This window comes from Nomascus leucogenys, chromosome 22a, assembly GCF_006542625.1.
Source record: "Nomascus leucogenys isolate Asia chromosome 22a, Asia_NLE_v1, whole genome shotgun sequence".
In the NCBI taxonomy this organism is placed as follows: domain Eukaryota; kingdom Metazoa; phylum Chordata; class Mammalia; order Primates; family Hylobatidae; genus Nomascus; species Nomascus leucogenys.
In genome coordinates, this window is record NC_044402.1 from 27718513 (window position 1) to 27741321 (window position 22809).

The window sequence follows — 22809 nt, forward strand, 5'->3', positions numbered from 1 at the left end:
TCGCTCTCGTAACAACTCTACACGTAACAAGCACAGCTGACAGTGAACTGGCATTTACCATTCACCAGGCAGTGCACTTTGGCTGGGTTGTAGCATTCAATCCTCACCACAGCCCTATTCATGTGAAGGCTCTCTTATCATCCCTGTTTAAAGGTGAGGAAATCAAGGCTCAGCAAAATCACAAAACTTACCCAGGATGACATAGAATATGGTGACATCAGGATTCGAGGTGCAGGACACAGGCCGGGAGCAGGGCACAGACAGGGGACAGGCCTGCAGAATGGCGGTGGCCACAGGGAGGAGGCCGGGCCAGACAGGGCATCAGCAGGAAGCGCAAGTCAGGGCCACCTCGACCATTGCCTTGCCTCTCCCGCAGTGACTAACGGCAGGCCATCCGTCCGCGCTGACAGCAATGCTTCCTGCCATCCATCTCCCACTAGTTAAATTGCAATTTTATGGCCGAAATCTCTCCCTCATAACTGATAAAAATCTTCTTTTGATGTCAGCATTATTGGGGGGGGAAATGGGTTTTTTTCTTCTTCATTATGTTTTTAATACAAATGTATTTTTTATTGAGAGCTGCTGGGAAGGCAAGATGAGGCCCAGCTAGGAGGAGGTGATCCCACTCCCTGGCCCCCAGTCCTCCTGTACATGGCTTCATGGCCACCAGATCCTTGTGTTCCATTCCCAGAATATTCATTTGGTAGCCTTCTCGGGGACAGTCTGGGGAGACAAACCAGATGCCTGAACAAACAAAGGTGGTGCTCAGGACCAGGAGAAGGCAAGGCTACAGACTGCCGAAGGTTTCCAGGTAGCTTTGAGCCCATGATGCAGCCTGGGCTGGTAGAGGGTGAGCTGACCTCAGCTGGACCCTGCCAGCATGGGAGAATGGCACTCCAAGGGGCACAGCCAGGGCACTCCAGGGGGCAGGAACCCCAGGGGCTGGTACAGTACCTGGCACAGAGGAGGTACTCAATAAATGCATATGAGTAAGTAAGAGGAGGATGGGGAGAAGTTGGATCAGTGCTGGAAAAAGGCAGCAAACAATATGAAAGCCCGGAGGCATCTCTCCCCTGCAGGGGCTGCAGGCACAGGTGGAGTCAGACCCCAAGGTAGGAGGGGCTCTCCTGCCCCGCTTCTGCTCTAACCACTTCCCTACTCCTAGTCCAGCCCAGGGCATGCTCAGCCCTGGATATAGCCCACACCCGGCCCCACCAGGACACTGTAAGGGAAGCCAAATCTGGCTGCCACCTTATAAGTGAAGATGGTTAGGCGAGTGGGTCCTAAATACAGCACAGCCACCAACTCCATGACTATGGGCACCTGTGACTCCTCGTTGGCAATCTGGCCAGACTTCCACCTCTCTCACCCCTCATCCATGGAATTAGCCCTGCCTGGAGACCAAGAGCACATACGTCAGAGTCCCTAATCCAGAGGAGAGCTGCCAAAGGGCCTTGGGAAACTGCAGCAATTAACCCTAACCAGCTGAGCTGCCCCCCAGATAACCCCCAAAAGTGGGAGACAGAGCCCTAGAAACCCAGGCTGCTCCTTAGGGAGCCTGTGGGGATTTCTAAAAGTAGCAGGGAAGAGGCTGACCAGATAGAGTGCTGGGTACTGATCAGGAAGAGGAAGAGAATGGAGGATTATTCTAGCAAAACAGTACAGTCATGTGCCGCATAACAACATTTCAGTCAACAATGGACCACATATACAAAAGCGATCCATTATATTAATAATACCATATTTTTACTGAACTTTTTCTATGTTTAGATAGATAAATACTCACCATTGTGTTACAATTGCCTAGATTCAAGCCTCCCTCAGTCTCACATTCTGAAAAGAACAGGCTATACCATATACCCAAAGTATACTGTAGGCTATCCCATCTAGGTTTGTGTAAATACTCTATGATGTTCACACAGCAACAAAATCACCTAATGATGCATTTCTCAGAACATATCACCATCATTAAGCAACCTATGACTGAATATGGGACAGAGAGCTGTACCAGTTATCAGAAAGCCCAGGTAAAGACAGAACTCTGCCATTTACGAGTCTCTCAGAACCCCAGTACCTGCTCACATAAAGCACACAGCACAATACACAGAAATAATTATTAACGTTTACTGCCCCTTGCCCTGCAGCAAGCTTGCGATAGGTGCTCCACAATCATTAACTCGATCCATCCCCACAGCAAGCCTAGGTGGCAGGTAGTGTTATGATTCCAATTTTAGAGATCGGGAAATGGAGGGACAGGACAGAGAGGGTAAGTAACATGGCCAAGGCCACAAAGCCAATATACCAACAGGCAGTTTGGCTCCTGTCTACCGCCAAGGCTCGCTATGAAGCTCCAGGCTGTGTGAAAGCAGACCGAGGGCACACATGTGCAATCCTGGCTGAGGGCCACATAGGGAATTATGATGGTTAATTTTACATGTCAACCTGGCTGGGCCACGGCACCCAGATACTGGGCCAAGCATTACTCTGGATGTTTCTGTGAGAGGTTTTGTTTTTGTTTTTGTTTCGATACGGGGTGTCACTCTGTCACCCAGGCTGGAGTGCAGTGGAGTGATCTTGCCTCACCGCAACCTCCACCTCCCGGGTTCAAGGGATTCTCCTGCCTCATCCTCCTGAGTAGCTGGGATTACAGGTGTGTACCACCACACTTGGCTAAGTTTTGTATTTTTTTAGTAGAGACAGAGGTTTCACCACGTTGCCCAGGCTGGTCTCGAACTCCTGGCCTCAGGTGATCTGCCTGCCTCAGCCTCCCAAAGTGCTGGGATTACAGGCATAAGCCCTCGCACTCAGCTGTGTGAGGGTATTTTTAGGTGACATTTACAGTTTGTTTTTTTAATTCAATTTTTTTAACTTTTTTTTTTTAACAGAGATGGGGTCTCCCTATATTGCCCAGGTTTGTCTCGAACTCCTGTGCGCAAGCAATCCTCCCATCTCAGCCTCCCAAAGTGCTGGGATTACAGGCATGAGCCACTGTGCCCAGCCAAGATTTACAGTTATATTAGTGGACTCTGAATAAAACAGATTACTCTCCATAGCATGGGTGGGCCTCATGCAGTCAGATAAGGGCCTGAATAGAACAAAGACTGACCTTCCCCAAGCAAGAAGGAATTCTGCCAGCAGGTAACCTTCAAACAGCCTTCAGATTTGAACTGCACCATCGGTTCTTCCTGGGTCTCCAGCCTGCTGGGCCACTCTGCAGATTTTGGACTTCCCAGCCTCTATAACCCACATCAGCCAATTCCTTAACATCGATCAGTCTCTCTCTGTCTCTCTCTAGCTCTACATACATACACACAAGCACACATGCATGCACAAACACACATACACACACACACACACACACTCTCATATCCTATTGGTTCTGTTTCTCTAGAGAGCCCTGAGTTACACAGGAATGAAATCCAGCCCAGCCCTGGCCAACCTGCCATAGCCTGGAGGAAGAGATGCAAAAAGAGGATGCCTTTTACCCCCTCCCATCAAGTTCTCCATGGGATAGCAGAGGTGCTGTGTGCCCCTCACCCAGGCAGGCCTTCTCCTGCCTCATCTCTCCACTTCTGTCTTGTTCATGCTGGTCCTTGCGCCTACAGTGCCTTCTCTCTGCCGCCACCACCAGCAAGCTGGATAAACAGTTTATATTCTTGGAGGAAAGGCTTCTCTATCACTTTTCTGAACATTTGCTTAAACCTTGAGCAAACAAGACAAGCCACCCTCCCACTGCACCCACAGGCTCTTACAAAACAACTGGATATGAATTATTCTACCTGTTGCACAATGGTACCCCTGCACCTTCTCTCTCCTTCATTCTCATTGAAACTCCAGTCAGATGGTGCATCAAGAACACAGGGCACCTGCAGCATACGCTTGTCCCTGCGTACTATGGGGAGCTGTAAAATAAGGTCCCCTGGGAGGAAAGATCAAGGGGTGAAAAACTGATAAAAACAAATTTCAGAGTACAAAAGCCAAACCACACCACCCAGACACCAATATAAGCATCGCCCCTAACAGAGGTATTTCTGTGCTCCATGCTAGCAGCTGGCCTCATTTCCTTCAGTTTCTCATGGGATTTCAGAGGTGGACAGAACCTTATCTGATATAACTATACTCTAGGACAGAACTGGACCATTTCTTTTTTTTTTTTTTTTTTTTTTTTTTTTTGAGACAGTCTCACTCTCTTGCCCAGGCTGGAGTCCAATAGCCTGATCTTGACTCACTGCAACCTCCGCCTCCCAGGTTCAAGTGATTCTCCTGCATCAGCCTTCCAAGTAGCTTGGATGACAGGCGTCCACCATCATACCTAGCTAATTTTTCTATTTTTAGTAGAGACAGGGTTTCACCATGTTGGCCAGGCTGGTCTCAAACTCCTGACCTCAAGTGATCCGCCCACCTCAGCCTCCCAAAGTGCTGGGATTACAGGCATGAGCCACCACGCACGGCTTGGATCATTTCTTGAAATAGGCTGTAACAAGATCTCACTTGTCTGTATGTCATGGGGGCAGGTATAGATGTGTGTGTGTGTGCATATGTGTATGTGTGTGCATGACCAAAGATAACAGCACAGTGCGGCTGACAGTTCTACAGATCATCCCTTAATTCCCACGATAACTCTATCCCCAAGCTTCCCACCCACCTCAAACCTCCCCATCTATATCTTCCTCCACTTTTCAAAGATGACCTCATCTCCCACATTACTAAAAATTCAGGCTATTAGGCAAATTCCTTCAACCACCCGACCACATGCCCCACCCCACTCCGTATATCTCAGTCTCTTCATCCTTCTTTTGATCAGGTCCCTCCCCAAGTCCTCCTCTCCCTCAGGCTCACATTCTGAAAAGAACATTCTAGGCCCTTCATAATATGACCTCAGCCCCAATGCTACAACCCCTGCTCCACTATTCACTGGCTGAACGCCACAATGTAATCAACAAGACTTCACTGTTCACCTCCGTGCTTTTTGCTTTCCTGTCCCTGCACCTCTGCTGAGCCCAGCTTATTAATCAGTAATCACTTCCTCCAACATCCACCTCCTCCAATTCCATCCATCTCTAAGTGGCTGGGTCAGAGGCCACCTGCTTCAGAAAGCCTCCATCTGCCCAAGGCAACCTCTCTCTCCTCTGCAAGCTCCCTGGGCACTATGTGGCCATGTATTACCATGATGAGTGAACCTCCCATGACCCTGGACTGTGAGGACTGGAATGAGGTCATACCCATCCCTGGCTACACCCAAGTGTCCGGCACTGTCCTTTTTCACTAAATGCCAACCGCGTAGACCAGCAGGAGAGAGAAGGAATGAAGGAAAAGGTGCTGAAGCACAGAATCACTGGCCATCAGAGACTGCGGAGCGTCAGAGAACTCCTAACCCCAATGCCACGTCCTCCAACATGGAGTCAAGGGCTCAGGCGCCCAGGGTGGTCAACAGCCTCATGGTTGAGGCCTGTGCATGCCCATTCAGGGTGTAGAGATGTCAGCCTGCGTTCCTTCAACAGCACGAACCATGCCCAAGAGCAGAAAGAGCCCCAGTCTCATCCACCTGGTCAGGGATCCCCCGCAAAGGGAAGGGCCAGGTCTTTACAACGATCCCTGACTTGCAAGCTCAGGCGCCATCTGCTGGCCACAGTCAGCACTGCATCTGGACCCACAGCCCCAAGGGCAGTCAAGGGAACCAAGGCTGGGACCACCCCTGACCCAGTCCAGAACCAGGTCACTTTTGAGGAGGCAGAAATGACCCCACCTCCCAGAAGTTGGGCTCCTCATTGCTTCCTGGAACCTGTCTTTCAGGAAATAAGCCTAACATCCAAATAAAGGAGAAAAAAGTAAGCTTCTTTCTGGTAATACTAGCTGAGAAACTTCCAAGATACACACACAGACACACACAACTGCTTTTTTCCCTGCCAAACAGAAGCTGTTATGTAGGGGACGAATCACCAGCCTGGGAATTAGAGGACGTGGGGTCTCATCCCGTTGCTTGTCACCGGCCCTCCCTTAGCAATGTGGCCCCCAGCACACTCCCTGCCTGAGCCAATGCTATGCCAGGATGGTACCCCTTCAAGTGCCCTCACCTCTGCACTGATGGTGCCAGCTGATGTGCAGAAATTCTGACTGATCCAGAAATGAATATGAACCGTGGGGGGCCCAGAAGTACTGCACCCTCAATCTTACCCCACCCCAATGCTGGGAACACCCCACAGGGCCGGGCCCCACCTGCCTGCGGCAGGGACGGGTCTGAGGACATAGTGACCTCTAACACTGCTGTTGACCATCCAAGCGCCTCTCTCACCACACCGCCACTCTACGGTCTGAGCTTTAGGAGCACTTATGGAATCTCTGAGCTCTAGGTAACCTCAAGCCTGTCTGAGGACTGGGACCTAGGAAGGTGGTGAGGCATGACTGACAGCCTCTTTTAAGCCAGGGATGAAATGGAGCTTTCTGCAGAAGGTCTTGGGGCTGGCATGGAGCTGAGGATGAGTGGGGCCCACTCAAGCATCGTGGGGGCGAGACTGCTTCCCGAGAAGTGTCATGGGAGGGGCTGGAGGAGGCTGAAAATGCCAAGTGAGTGACATTACCCCGCCCTCACACCCCCACACGCACCCACCCTTCTTCCCACATGGCCCCGCTCCCCTCCCTCCACCCACACACTGGGAAAGTGTGTCGCCAGGGAACAAATGCCATCTTCCCAGGGGGAGGAGGAGGAAGAGGGCAGGGAAGACAGAGTGTGTGCCTGTGGGACCCTGGTAAGAACCCAGAGGGCTCTGAAGAAGCTCCCCAGCTGTGAGGGACGCCCCTCAGAACCGTGACATGGACAGTAGCCCATTTTCTCAGGGGGCTAAAGAAGCATTGTGGGCCAGGAGCCACATGGCCACTGTGCTCAGGGCTAATTGGCAGGGGGTGGAGGGGATTGGAGAAGGGGTCCTGAAGAGCAGGCGACCTCCTCCAACCGCAAACATTCTTTAGCCAGCTGAGTGGGCCACCATGACTGCTGACGCTCCAAACTTCCCTCACTGCACCCTGGCTTGGGGACAGCCACCGACCTGCCCTTGTCCCACCTCCCTCCCCAGCTCTCCAGACAAGTCGGCCTCCAAGGGTTAACCTGCTGCCTCCTGCTCCTTGTTTCCACCCCCAGAGAGCTGCCACACACCAGCAATGATGCACTTCACACTGTTATTGCCGTGATTTATTTAGTTTTAATTTGGGGGTGAATCTCGTACTGTTAGAAGCTGGGAGCCAAGAGTCTTGGCAACAGGCAAAGCCATGCATGGGCCAGCACTGTGCCAATTCAGTCCCCTCTGCCTGGGGTCCCTCTCTCCTGACCCTGTTCCTCCCAGCTTGCCACCTGCTCCCTGACTCCAGCCACAGTTCGGGTTTACCTTTCACTCAATGTCTCTCCCTTTGGAGGACACGTTCCTCAGTGGCAGAGGAGTCAGAGACGTTTCTATGCTCATCCCCTGTGTGATCCAAGCCCCGCTTCAGGCTAGGATATCACTGAGAAGTGGGACACCTTTGGATGGATGGTGCGTACCTGGGGCCAGCTCCACATTAAGGGACCAATAGTCAGGGCCAGCTCCCTGTAAAAAGGGAACCACTGGTCTTTATCAAACCTCTGCCCTACTCTCCCGGCCCTGCACCAAGTGGCCTAAGGACACTATTTCTAGTTCATCCATTGGCTCTTTAAGCAGACCCAGGACACCTGCTAGATACTGTTCCAGAGCTGTAAATACAGAGTAAAAGGACTGTCGTGGTCTTCATCCTCAAAAACTATGACTTGCAGGGAAACCCTTAGACACAACTAATCAAGCCACAAGTTGCACAAGTGCAGGGAGCAAAGTTCTGCAGAGCCCAAAGGAGGGATAAGATCGGTCAAGAGAGGGTCACAGAAGACTTCCTAGAAGAGCTGGGGTTTGGACAGGAAACCCAGCACCTAGCACCCTGCCTGGGATTTGCTAGCTGGGTGGACAGATAGGCAGATGGCCTAAAGTCACTTGACAAGTAGAGAATGAAGCAAAGACACCAGGCAGATGGTAGACCATGGCACGAGCACTGAGGACTAAGAGAACACAGCGAGTTTGAGACAGGTAGCACAATGGGACCAGAGAGTGGGGAAATAACAACCATAATAGTATAGAACACCATTACTGTACAAATAATAGCTAATATTTGTTGAGCACTTGCTCTACATTAGGTACTATATTAAGCACCTTCTATTCATTATCCCATGTAATCTGCACAGCAACCTTATGTGGTGGGCTACAGGTAAGGAAAGTGAGGTGCCAAGATCAATCATTTGTGCAAGGTCCAAGCTCTTGGCTCTAGAGTCTAAACCACAGTGTCACTCTGCCCCACCAACTTATAGAGAGGTAGGTTGAAACCAGATGGGATGGGGCTTCAAAGCCCTGCTGAGGATAAAGCTTCAATAAGCCTTAAACCTTCAGTAAGTGACAGATATTATTAGGTTGAACCATATGAATCATATATAGGTTTCAGGTCAATAACAGTCTCATATGAACTATTCCATATGGTTGAACTGGTATGTTTCACTGAGGGCCACTGAGATTCCTTCTAACCTCTTTGATTTCAGCACTGAGAGTGGCTGTGACATTTGGTTTTGTGTCACTGGTGGATCCCCAGCACCCTGGCCGAGACTGCAAGAATTCGGCCGGGGCCTTTTCTGAAGCATCCCAACCCAGGCCCATCCCCCCTGCAAAGGTGGGTACCTCCTTGCCCAGATCCTCTCGGATGACCTGGCGGATCTCTTGCATGCTGCTCTGTGGAGCCTGGCTGTGCAGTACCTTCAGCGTGCTGGTGTACTCCTCTGGCAACAGATAGTCCAGAGCCCCCAGGTGCTGGCCCACCTTGATGAAGGTGCCCCGGTTGGCACAGCAGAGCTCACAGAGACGCCTGGCAGAGCGAAGGTGCACCTGCAGGAAGACAGGCCAAGGCCAGAGAGGTGTGAGTGCAGACCATTCCCTACACCTTATTCCCTTCACCTTCCCGCTCTGCTTGAAAACCCTCGTTACCCCACAATGCCCAGGGCAGGTGCAGGCACATGCGGGCGCGCGGGCGCGTGCGCGCACACACACACACACACCCCTTCTCCCTTGGTGTCCAGCTTCCTGGTACACGGGGCAGTCAACTCCAACCTCATACGGAGGCCGCCCTTCAAACATGGCCCAGTGCTTCCTATCTTCTCCTTTTCATCAAAACTTACCTAGTCTGGGTCTCACTCCCTAGAAATAAGCATTCAAGGCTTTTAACCAAGTCTAACCTACTAATGATTCATTCAAGGGACACAGAGTTAAAGTATTTGCCACCCACTCCTCAGACATACCAATTACGCTTTATTTGTTTAGACTGCTACGTTTTACAAAACATGGTCATATGTATGGTATCTTTTAATCTTCACAGCACCTCAGGGAAGCAAGTTTTGGTATCTTTAAAGAAGACAAACTCGGTCGTTTTGTTGCTAAAGAAATCACTAGGCCGGGCGCGGTAGCTCATGTCTGTAATCCCAACACTTTGGGAGGCCGAGGCAGGTGGATCATGAGATCAGCAGTTCAAGACCAGCCTGGCCAAGATGGTGAAACCCCATCTCTACCAAAAAAACAAAAAAAATTATCCAGGCATGGTGGCGGGCACCTGTAATCTCAGCTACTTGAGAGGCTGAGGCAGAGAATTGCTTGAACCCAGGAGGCGGAGGTTGCAGTGAGCCGAGATCATACCACTGCACTCTAGCCTGGGCAACAGAGCGAGACTCTGTCTCAAAAAAAAAAAAGAAATCACTAATAAATATCAAAGGAAGGTCTAGAAAACACTCCAAAATCTAGGGCTCTTTGGTGTAGCAAACTTTAGCAGGGGTCTCCTATTAACTGGAGGAGTCACTGTAGTGGGGGGTATGAGGCACATGGAGAAGGCATCTGGGCAGGTTGTCTAGGACAGAGTAGCCTTAACTCACATCCGGATGCTCACTGGTCCTTCCAGAGTTGGGAGGTGGCCCCATCTGCCCCCAGGCTGTGTATCCACAGTCATCCCCCCTGCCCAGCTGAGGGCCTTGGTACTATGAGGGTCCTACCTTCTAGGAGCTAAAGCCCCTGAGGCAGGATTAGGCCATGGGCACACACAGAAGACAAGGGACCCCAGTACCCTGTGGGGACCTGGTACCTGCCTTCTCCCAACTCAGTTAACCAAGAGAGTGAACTACGAGGATGGACTTATACTCTTCAGTGCCGCGTAGGACGCTAATGTAATTAACACATATTGGGGGCCATAAAATCATGCGAGGAGTTAAATAACAGTTGACAACAAAGGTGGAAGAAGCGTTCAAAGATCCTGTATAATTAGTTGGAACCACACAGGAAATTTAGAAATTAAGAAGAGTTTTTTTTGTTTTTGTTTTTGTTTTAGCTCCCACATATAAGAGAGAACATGTGATACTGGAGGTAGAGAGTGGAAAAATAGATAACAAACCAGGCAGTATGGGTGGTGGGGAGGCAGAGGATGAAGAGAAGTGGATTAAAGGGTACAAACATAAAGTAAACTTGAAGGGATAAATTCAATGTTTGACGGCGGAGGAGAATGACTGTATTTAGAAAACTGTATTGTACTCAGGTGATAGCTACCCTAAATACCCTGACTTAATCACCACACATTATAAATGTGTAAGAATTTCCCGTGTACCCCATAAATTTGCACAATTTTTTTTGAGAAAGGGTCTCACTGAGTCTCCCAGAGTGGAGTACAGTGGCATAATCATGGCTCACAGTAGTCTCCATCTCCCAGGCTCAAGCAATCCACCCGCCTCAGCCTCCCAAAGTGCTGGGATTACCGTCATGAGCCACCACGCCCAGATCGCTGCTGCTCAGAAGAGACTGCTGCAGCCCTGAACACCCTCAACCCAGCAGCCAGAAGACCCATCCGCCCACCTCCCAACACAGCAGAGGGGATGCCTCAGACTCCAGGCACTAGCAGGCCATCCTTAGGCCCACAGGGGTCTGTCTACTTCAAGCTTTGCTAGACTTTTTTGTTTGTTTGTTTGTTTGTTTTGTTTTGAGACACCCACGCTGGAGTGCACTGGTGCAGTCCCGGCTCACTGCAACCTCCATTTCCCAGATACAAGTGATTCCCCTACCTCAGCCTCCTGAGTAACTAATTACAGGCACGCACCACCACACCCGGATATTTTTTGTATTTTTAGCAGAGATGAGGTTTCACCATGTTGGCAAGGCTGGTCTTGAACTCCTGATCTCAAGTAATCCACTCGCTTTGGCCTCCCAAAGTACTAGGATTATGTAATGAGTTTTAATCTGCCTCATATTAATTAAAAGCATTGTCATAGCCAGCTTGGTTTGGAGTTTGGGAGGGAGGCAGTGAATAGCTAATAAGATTAACTCAGTGTTGATTAGTTATTGATTAGGCCAGATGGAGTCAAAGCCCAAGGAGGGCAATCCTTTACCCACATCTAACGCCCCAAGAGCAGGGGCCCTAGGCCCCAAGCTAGGCAGAAAGGTATCAATGTCAGACTGAATCCATGGGACTCCCCTTCAGAACTGGGCAATATCTCCAATGGGGCTGAGGGGTGTGTAAGCGACAGAAAGGAAAGAGACCATCAGACAGTCATACATACACACCCCACACACAGAGAGACACGCAGACATGGAAAGAGAAGGCGACAGACCCCAAACTGACCTTTGATTAATTCTTCTAATCAGAAACTTAAGCCCTAAAGGAATGAAACGCTAATAATGGTATCTCTGGGCTGTGAAATTATAAGAGTATTTTTTTCTTCTATATAGGTTTTTCTGTATTTCCCAAATTTCTTTTTTCTGGACACAGAATCTTGCTCTGTCGCCCAGGCTGGAGTGCAGTGGCATGATCTCGGCTCACTGTAGCCTCTGCCTCTGAGGTTCAAGTGATTCTCCTGCCTCAGCCTCCTGAGTAGCTGGGATTACAGGGGCCCGCCACCACATCTAGCTAATTTTTGTATTTTTAGTAGAGAAGGGGTTTCACCGTGTTGCCCAGGCTGGTATCGAACTCCTGAGCTCAAGTGATCTACCCCCCTTGGCCTCCCAAAGTGTTGGGATTACAGGCGTGAGCCACTACACCTGACTTGTATTTCCCAAATTTCTTATGAACAATAAATATTACAATAATAGGGGAAATTTTTTTATCATCCCTTTTCAGCATCTTCTGAAAATGGAAAGTCCAGCTGATTTTTTTTTTCAGCTCTAAATGGACAAGATTCTGCCACGCAGACTGGGCCAGCTTTGATTAGAGAGAATCCAGCATCTCTTTCCTAATATGGCAGGGTCCCATGTCACACATGTGTACTGTCCATCAGAAAAATGAAATTGTAACTCCTCATCCCCAAGAAATCAGGCCCACACTGTCCGCAAGCTCTCTTTTCTAGATGCTAATCTTTACGTTGTCATTTAGACAGCAAAGTAAAGCTCATCATGTCTTAGGGGAAAAAACGAGTTGCAGTTTGTAAACATATTAAAAGAGTTTAACCTCAGACTGAACCCCACCCTGACCACACATGGGATAGTTCTGTAGTTAAGAACACAGGACTTCAGAGTGTCTCAGGCTACATCCCAACTTCACCACATAGAAGCTGGTGGACTTGGGCAAGTTACATAACCTTTCCCTACTTCAGTCTTCTCATCTATAAAAGTAAGATAATAATAGTACCTACACCTCATAGGGCTGCTACGAAGATTAAATGAGGTGTCCATTTAGCCAGGGCTGGTGTTTCTGTACTTACTACAAGGGGATTGGGATTTGTTTCAATCACGTGTGGTAAGACACACAAACACAGAAATGATTACCATGAAAGCAGAAGCCTTTACTCACAAGTCTCTAGAAATAGACGGCATGATGGCATGCCACACCAGGCCACATGGGGAAAGAAGCACCAGAGTCAAAGGCAGAGGGGGAAAGCAGGAAAATGTGGACAAGAGTCTTTGCTGCTATTCCATGTGAAGGAAAGGTCAAAGCAGGGTAAACAGGATTAGGACTGGTTAGTTGGCATGGGAGCTTTTCCTAGTTGTCTACTACCTAATGATGGGGCAATTAGGGCAGGAGAATAGTAGTCCAGAGTACAAGAGCCTAATAAAGAAGGTGGTTGTGAGGTATGGGCTCTGAATTTGTTGATTTACATATGAAAAGCACACTCCCGTGAGTGGGTGGCTCACACCTGTAATCCCAGCACTTTGGGAGGTCAAAGCAGACAGATCATGAGGTCAGGAATTCGAGACCAGCCTGGCCAATATGGTGAAACTCTGTCTCTACTAAAAATACAAAAATTAGCCAGGCGTGGTGGCACGCGCCTGCAGTCCCAGCTACTCGGGAAGCTGAGGCAGAAGAATCGCTTGAACCCAGGAGGCGGAGGTTGCAGTGAGCCAAGATCGCACCACTGCACTCCAGCCTGGGCAACAGAACAAGATTCTGTCTCAAAAAAAAAAAAAAAAAAAGACCCAAATGTATGCTGCCTAAAAGAAATGCTCTTCAAATATAAAAACACAAATAGGTTAAATGTATTGAGTTGGTGCAAAAGTAATAGCTGTCTTCATTAAAAGTAATGGCAAAAACTGATTACTTTTGCACCAACCCAATAGAAGGATAAAAAAAGATATATCAGGCCGAGCACAGTGGCTCACACCTGTAATCCCAGCACTTTGGGAGGCCGAGGCAGGCAGATCACAAGGTCAGGAGATCGGGACCATCCTGGCTAACATGGTGAAACCCCGTCTCTACTAAAAATACAAAAAAAAATTAGCCAGGCATTGTGGCGGGCGCCTGTAGTCCCAGCCACTCAGGAGGCTGAGACAGGAGAATGGCGTGAATCTGGGAGGCGGAGCTTGCAGTGAGTAGATATCGCACCACTGCACTCCAGCCTGGGTGACAGAGCAAGACTCCATCTCAAAAAAAAAAAAGATATATCATGCCAATGCTAATCAAAAGAAAGCTGCAACAGCTATATTTATAGCAGACAAAATTGATTTCAGAGAAAAGAATATTATCAGGGATAAAGAAAATCATTTCATAACAATAAAGGGATCAATCCATCAAGAGGACATACCATCCTAAACATTTATGCACCCAATAACACAGCTTCAAAATACATGAAGCAAAAAAACTAATGGAACTGCAAAGAGAAACAGAAAAATCCACATTATAGGCAGAGATTTCAATATCTTCTCAATACATGATACAGCAAATAGAAAATGAGTAAGGATATAAAAGACTTGAACACTATCAACCAGTCTGAACTGGAATTTATAGAACACTCTGTCCAACAACAGCAGAATATACATTATTTTCAAGTATAAAAGGAACATTTGCCAAGAGAGACCATATTCTTTTTGTTTTTTGAGACAAGGTTTTACTGTGTCTCCTAGGCTGAAGTATAGTGACACCATCATTGTCTACTGCAGCCTTGAACTCTTGGCCTCAAGGGATTTTCCTGTTTTCGCCTCCCCAGTAGCTGAGACTACAGGCACACACCACCCAGGTAGTTTTTTAAAATTTTTTGTTGAGTCAGGGACTCACTATGTTGCCCAGGCTGGTCTCAATCTCCTGGCCTCAGACGATCCTTCTGCCTCAGCCTTCCAAAGCACTGGGATTACGGGCATGAGCCACCACATGCAGCTGACAGACCACATTCTGAGTCATAAAGCAGATCTCAGTAAATTTAAAAGGATCAAAATATATAAAATATTTTCACTGACCACAATGGAACCAAAGTATAAATCAATAACCACAAAATCTCTGGAAAATTCCCAAATATTTGAAAACCAAGGCCGCGCTCAGTGGCTCATGCCTGTAATCCTAGCACTTAGGGAGGCTGAGGTGGACGGATCACTTTAGGCCAGGAGTTCAAGACCAGCCTGGGCAACATAATGAGAGCCCATCTTTACAAAAAATAAAAATGAAGAAAAATTAGCCAGGCATGGTGGCATACGCCTGTGGTCCCAGCTACTTGAGTGGCTGAAAGGTGGCAATACTGCTTGAGCCCAGGAGGTCAAGGTTGCAGTGAGCCATCATCATGTCACTGCACTCCAGCCTCGGCAACAAAGTGACGTCTCAACAAAAAGGAAGAAAAAAAAGGAACATTTTAATTGAGCTACTATCATGGATTAAGTATTTACTATGTGTTAGGCCCTACTCTGAACCCTTTATACATGTATTTTCTCATTTAATTCCATAACCATCCTATATGGTAGGCATAATTATTATCCTCTCTTTTAAAGACGAAGTTAAGGCTCAGAAAGGTTAAATGGCTTGACTAAGGCCACACAGTTTATTAGTGGCAGAGCTGGGATCTGAATCCTGGCAGTCTAACTCCAAGACCATAATGAAATACCTCTTAGAATATTAGTATACTTCAGAAGAAAAAGTTTTGAATCAAGACTCAAGGGACCTGGATTCTGGGACAATTCTGCCAATTACTGCCCCTACTTATGCAATCCTGAACAAATCATCTCAGCTTCTTGGGCCTCAGCTCATCTGTAAATTGAGAAGTTGAGCAGAGTCAGGAATAGGAAGTGAGTGCATATGTGCCTCACCTCTGTTACTGTGCCCGTGGCACACATCAGACATCACTAATCAACCACAGCACGCACTCAGTGAGTCCAGGTGACGACTTGCCTATTCTCCAACCTGCACTCAGACAACCACCACTAATCAACTGGAGTTCGCAAATGAAATGTCTTTGCTTTCCCAGAGCTAGATGTTTCTAAGGTGTCTTCTGACTCTTAAAAACCTACAACTGTTACTGGGGTTCTAAAGACAAAATTTTAATTCTAGCCCCAACTCCAAGTAGATTGTTGTCTCTGTGCCTCAGTCTTCCTTCTGCAAGATGGACAGTCTGTCACACCATCATCTATGTGGTCAGCTCCACTTTCTCCCCTGTCCCAATGAACTACACTCCAGGGCAACGCCCAATCTGAGTTACACAGACCGAGTCTGCTCTTGGTGGACCTGACAGGGCCTGCTCCCCACACTGCCTCTCTAAGGGAGTCCAACAGAGGGGAGAGCTAAGACCAACACCACTGACATGATAGGATGAAGGGACACCAGTTCCTTTGCATTAAGCACTGTTTCCAGAAGTTTCTAGTCAAAATAAGAATATTCCCTAGAGATGGTAACATAAGAAATTATGATCAGGCCAGGCGCGGTGGCTCACGTCTGTAATCCCAGCACTTTGGGAGGTCGAGGTGGGTGGAACACGTGGTCAGGAGATCAAGATCATCCTGGCCAACATGGTGAAACCCTGTCTCTAGTAAAATACAAAAATAATTAGCTGGGCATGGTGGTGTGCGCCTGTAGTCCCAGCTACTTGGGAGGTTGAAGCACAAGAATTGCTTGAACCCAATTGCTTGAACCTCCAGGCAGAGGTTGCAGTAAGCCAAGATCACACCACTGCACTCCGGCCTGAGCAACAGAGTGAGACTCTGTCTCCAAAAAAAAACAAAAGAAAGAAAGAAAGAAATTATGATCAGTCACTGACATCCTGGCAAGAGTTTCTTTACCTGTCTCTTTCCAGCCAGAGCAACTAACCTAGAGCAGATTTCTATGAAATGGGACAGTTTCCAAATGTAAGTTCTATTTCAGAGAAGCCCATCCTAAAAGGAAGGTGGCAGATAGGGGTATCTGGAGAGGGCAGTTGCTAGTGGCTAAGAAAGCTTAATGAATAAAACATACAACACAGCTGCCAAGGATACTTGCATTTTAATAAAGAACTGAGTTCAAGCCAAAGGAATTACTTTCTAATGGTGGAATTACAAGCATCAATAATGATTTAGGGAAGAATTAAGCAAAGAAAGTTGTTCCAGCATCCCTGAAATCCCAACAAATGAGCTGATGTGACTGTGCAAGCCCTCAGCAAACAGCAAAGGAGCTGCAAATTTAAGGGATTAATAATATTATTACTGGCAACTTGTGACTCCGCCTGCCAGTGAGCGAGCCTGCCACCACAGAGACAAACCCAGATGCCCACAGGAGCCCAGGACACGTACTCTTCGGTCTGGAAAGCATCCATTTGGGAACCCAGTTGCCAGAAAAGCTGAAGAGAACCCTTCCCTCCATCTGCCCCTTAATCACACACACTGAGAAGATGCATAATTAATTTGTTCTCAACAGTTGTTCAGCGGCTAGAAGAGTAAGGGCATCTCTGGAATGGCAATTATAGTCAAGAAAAACAAGTGTTAGGCCGCGAGCAGAATGCAGCAGCCAGCCTGCTTCCCGTCCCCACTATGCTTGCTCAGGCCATAGGCCTGAATGTGGCACAGGAGTCTTTTTCATTTCCTCACAGCCTGGGGCTCTTGGGGGCTGGTGGAAAAGAACAGAAAACAAAACTCCGGCCAGACAAGGTTACTCACGCCTGTGATCCCAGCATTTTGAGAGTCTGAGATGGGAGAATCACTTGAAGCCAGGAGTCTGAGACCAGCCTGGGCAACTTAGTAAGATCCCATGTCTACAAAAAAAAATTTTTTAATTAGTTAGTAGTAGTGGCACACACCTGTGATCCCAGCTACTCAGGAGGCTGAGGCAGGAGAATCGCTTGAACCCAGCAGGTGGAGGCTGCAGTGAGCCATGTTTCAGCCACGGCATTCCAGCCTGGATGACAGAAAAAGACCTAGTCTTAAAAATAAATAAATAAATAAAAGAAAAGAAAAAGAAAAAATACCCCAGGCCAGGCACAGTGGCTCACACCTGTAATCCCAGCACTTTGGGAGGCCAAAGCAGGTGGATCACTTGAGGTCAGGAGTTCAAGACAAGCCTGGCCAACATGATGAAACCTGTGTCTACTAAAAATACAAAAATTAGCTGGGCGTGGTGGTGCATGCCTGTAATCCCAGCTGCTCTGGAGGCTGAGGCAGGAGATTTGCTTGAACCCAGGAGACGGAGATTGCAAGATCATGCCACTGCACTCCAGCCTGGGTGACAGAGTGAGACTCCATCACAAAAAAAAAAAAAAAATTAGAAAGGAAGGGAGGGAGGGAGGGAGGGAGGGAGGAAGGAAGGAAGGAAGGAAGGAAGGAAGGAAGGAAGGAAGGAAAGAAGGAAATACCCTGAAAGATACAGGGAAGAAGGCCTCACTCTAATCTCAGAGAGACAGCTAAAATAGGCACAAAGCTCAGGGACAATGTGAAGACCAACAGGCAGCACATTTGGGGACAAGTGAATACACATAAAAATTGGATGAAATTAAAGAACTAGCAGCCGGACACGGTGGCTCACGCTTGTAATGCCAGCACTTTGGGAGGCCAAGGCGGGCGGATCACGAGGTCAGGAGATCGAGACCACGGTGAAACCCCATCTCTACTAAAAATACAAAAAATTAGCTGGGCGTGGTGGTGGGCACCTGTAGTCCCAGCTACTCGGAGAGGCTGAGGCAGGAGAATGGCGTGAACCCGGGAGGCAGAGCTTGCAGTGAGCCGAGATTGCGCCACTGCACTCCAGCCTGGGCGACAGAGCAAGACTACGTCTGAAAAAAAAAAAAAGAACTCCTGTTAATATCATTAGCTGAGATAATCACATGATAACTTAGAAAAATATCAGTTTTTAGAGATGCACACTGAAATTACAGGTGAAATGCCATGAGTTCTATAATTTGCTTAAATTTGTCAGCAAAAAAATAATAATAATGATGAAAGAATTATGGCAAATTTTTTGTTTGTTCGTGTGTCATGTTTGATTGTTTTACAGAGACAGGATCTCACTCAGTCGCCCAGACTGGGGTACAATGGTGCCATCATAGCTCTCTGCAGCCTCAAACTCCTGGGCTTAGGCAATCTTCCTGCCTCAGCCTCCCAAGTAGCTGGGACTACAGCTGGTCTAGAACTCCAGGCCTCAAGTGATACTCCTGCCTCAGCCTCCTAAAGGGCTGGGATTACAGGCATGAGCCACAATGCCTGGCCTGGCAAATTTTTTTTTTTTTTTTTTTTTGAGAGAGTGTCACTCTGTCACCCAGGCTGGAGTGCAGTGGTGTGATCTCAGCTCAGTGCAATCTCCGTCTCCCAAGTTCAAGCTATTCTCCTGCCTCAGCCTCCCAAGTAACTGGGATTACAGGCCCACACCCACCCTGGATAATTTTTTTTTTTTTTTTTGTATTTTTAGTAGAGATGGGGTTTCACCATGTTGTCCAGGTTGGTCTTGAACTCCTGACCTCAAGTGACACACCCATCTCAGCCTCCCAACCAAAGTGCTGGGATTATAGGCCTGAACCACTAAGCCTGGCCTGGCAAACTTTAGATCTAGGTGCCAGGTATAGGGATTCAGCCTATTATTCTCCACACTTTTTAATTACATTTGAAATTTTTTATATAGAGTTGTTTTTCCCCTAAAGATCCAATAGCAGATTCCAGCCTGCTGTTCCTAACTCTTCACTGTGGCCCAGGAGGCCCTGTGTTCTTGACCTGAGCTCCCAGTGTTCCTCCAGGCCAGTGGTCCATACAGCACGGGGTTCTGTGCCAGTCTCTCTCGTCTCATTTTGTACCACATGCCCTATTGTTCACTCTAGTCTATCACTCGGGTCTCCCTCCATGTCCTTCAGTGAGCCAAGCTCATTGCTGCATCGGGGCTTTTAGGCTTGCGGTTTCCCTCTCCAGGGCTGGCTTCAAGGGCATGCAGCTGCCCTGCACTTAGGAAGGCCTGCGCGTGTGGTTTAATGCCCTGCAGTCACTGTGGAAGTCGGAATAATGCCCCTGCCACCTGAGATGTACATGTCCAGCTCCCTGGAATCCATGAATGTGTTACCTTACATGGCACAGGGAATGAAGATTGCAGAAGAAATGAAGGCTTCTTTCTTTCCCCTTCCTTCCTTCCTTCCTCCCTTCCTCCCTCCCTCCCTCTTCCCTCCCCTCTCCTCCCCTCCCTTCCCCTTCCCTTCCCTCCCTCCCTCCCTGCCGCCCTTCTTTCTTTCAGATTGAGTCTCACTCTGTCGCCCAGGCTGGACTGCAATGGCACCATCTCAGCTCACTGCCACCTCCACCTTCCTGGTTCAAGCTATTCTCGTGCTTCAGCCTCCCAAGTAGCTGGGACTTCAGGCGCACACCACCAATGCTTGGCTAATTTTTGTATTTTTAGTAGAAACAGGGTTTCACCATGTTGTCCAGGCTGGTCTTGAACACCTGACCTCAAGTGAACCACTCCCCTCAACCTCCCAAAGTGCTGGGATTACAGGCCTGAGCCACCACACACAGCCAGTTTAATTTCTTAATCTGCTGACCTTGACAGTGAGATTATCCAGAATTACTCAGATTGGCCCGGTGTAATCACCATGGCTTTTATAAGTGGCAGAGAAAAGCAGAAGGGAGCCAGGGAGATGTGAGGGGGAGAAGGACTTAGCCAGATGTCGCAGGCTTTGAAGATGGAGGAATGGGACCATGAGCCAAGGAATGTGGACAGCCTTTACAAGATGGAAAGAAAAAAAAAAAAGGAAAAGAATTCTCCCCTAGAGCCTCCAGAAGAATCGCAGCTCTGCTGACACCTTAATTTTCTCCCAGTGGAACTGTTCCAGACTTCTGACCTCCAGAACTATAAGAGAATGAATGTATAGTTTGAAGCCACTATGTTTGTGAACATTTGTTAGAGCAGTCACAGGAAACTAATACAGTCATAGAAAGCTACTGTATTAGTAGCTGCCACCTCCACCTCCCTGGTTCAAACTATTCTTGAATTTGAAACTTTTGAATTTGTGTTTTGGAAGTGAAGTCTGATGGGACAAAGGAAGGTGTGCCAGGAGATTCAGCTCCACACAGTCCCACATCCTTGGCTGACCATTCCCTGCCCCCAGTACCCCAGCTCCTCCCCACCTCCTACTTCTTTTTTTTTGAGACAGGGTCTCACTCTGTCCCCCAGGCTGGAGTGCAGTGGTACAATCTCAGCTCACTGCAGCCTCGAATTCCTGGGTTCAAGCGATTCTCCTGCCTCAGCCTCCCGAGTAGCTGAGGAGGCACGTGCTACCACACCTGGCTAATTTTTGTATTTTTAGTTTCACCATGTTGCCCAAGCTGGTCTCAAACTCCTGATCTCAGGTCATCCACCTGCATTGGCCTCCCAGAGTGCTGGGATTACAGGCCAGCCACCACGGCAGGCCCCACCTCCCTACTTCTACCTGACATCACTGCTGCTCTCTGCAACCAGTGCACTGGGAAAGGGAGGCCTGCATTATGCATTGCTCTCCATCCCTGCAGGTAGCCTTGACACAGGCATGGGGGGGGCTGGGGTCACACAGGTGCCACGTGTTATCCAGCCCCATCCTGAACTAGAACAGCCACAGCAAGCTGAGCACACAGCTTGGCAGGCACCTCTCACCCACCCCCATCCAGATCCTGAGCACGCCCCAGCACACAGCTTGCCATTCCCGGGACCTGCCCATCCTTTGAAGGTTGGGGCAGCAGGGCCCAGCATTTTCATTTTGCACTAGTCCCCGTAATCACACGGCCAGCCCTGCCTCTTCCTCTAACAGTCTCCCCGCAGCCCTTCACTTGTTAGTTCTTTGATCACTCTTCAGTTTCAGCTGAAAAACATCATGTGAGAGAGCCCTTCCCAGCCTCTCCCTCAGCCCCTCTTTATCTCATGACTACATTTTATCTCCTTTAGGGCACTCAGCAAGAGCTGAAATGACCTTGTTTACTTAGCCCCACATTGATTTCCTGAAAAGTGTACACTGAGACCACTGTGTGCGTGGCAAGCACTGTTCTTAGTGCTGCAGACACAGCAGCAAGCAATACAAACAAGTCCCCTGTCCTCCTGGAGCGGATGTGCTTTTGAGTCCCATCATTGTGAATTACCTCTTGTCCTCCCAAGAACAGACCATTGTACACCCAGCACCCCACACAGTGCCTGGAACATAGTAGGCATTCAATAAATATCACTGAACAAGTGGCTTAGATACTCTGCACTGTGACCAGGCACGGCAGAGAGACATCCCCCTTCATCCTATAACGTGTTGGGGGTTAGGGGATAAAGATCTTTTCCATAAGCAAAAAACTGGAGTGGGGGCAGGTGCAGTGGCTCACAAGTGTAATCCCAGCAGTTTGGTAGGCCAAGGCAGGTGGATAGCTTGAGCCCAGGAGTTCGAGACCAGCCTAGACAACATGGTGAAACCCCATCTTTACTACAAATACAAAAAGTTAGCCGGGCATAGCAGCAAGTGCCTGTATTCCCAGGTACCTGGGAGGCTGAAGTGGGAGAATCACCTGAGCCTGGGAAGTCCAGGCTGCAGTGAGCCATGATTGCACCACTGCACTCCAGCCTGAGTGACAAGAGTGACACCCCGTCTCAAAAATAATAATAATAGATTGGGGGGAAGAGAAGCTTAAAGATAGATTGGGGCTGTGGGAGGGACAGCACCCCAGTTCCTGAACCACCTTGCCTTAAATTAGCTTCACATATGTCTTGCTGTTATCAGTCAACAGTTTATTTGTATATTTAAGTGAAGTTATTCAGCTAATTGGACATATGTCTCATGGTTCTACAAGGAAAAGTCTATTAAAAAGTCTTGCTGTAACAGGCAAGAGCTTTGAGGGTAGTTTTATTCAGGGACAGGAAGAGAGCTGAGTGGATTTTAATTTGGTAGAAAATAGCTGCTTAGGGCCAAGACAGTGAGAAGTGGGAAATCAAGAACAGGCTATTAGATTATTACTGCTGTTAACAAGCATCTCGATCACCCTTACAGCTGCGGAGTGCCTTCCGTCAATTTTATTAGTTATATTACGGCCTTCCATCTAGCCCTGCTATTCCAGCAATTCCCATTTTGGAGCTGTGGCCACTGAGGCAAGAGAAACACATCTCATC

The 22809-nt window shown here is 48.3% G+C and overlaps 1 protein-coding gene across 9 annotated transcripts in view; it reads right to left on the minus strand.

The window, feature by feature from the left end:
* ADCK1 (aarF domain containing kinase 1) overlaps positions 1 to 22809 on the minus strand; it is a 126545-nt gene that overhangs the window by 66806 nt on the left and 36930 nt on the right. For 8 of the 9 annotated variants that reach the window (XM_030803519.1, XM_030803521.1, XM_030803518.1 and 5 more), the window contains one exon: positions 8724 to 8927. The exons of the other annotated variant lie outside the window; for it this stretch is intronic. In XM_030803519.1, coding sequence (XP_030659379.1) covers positions 8724 to 8927 — 204 coding nt within the window. The remainder of the gene's footprint in view (positions 1 to 8723; positions 8928 to 22809) is intronic. 9 annotated transcript variants of the gene reach the window in all.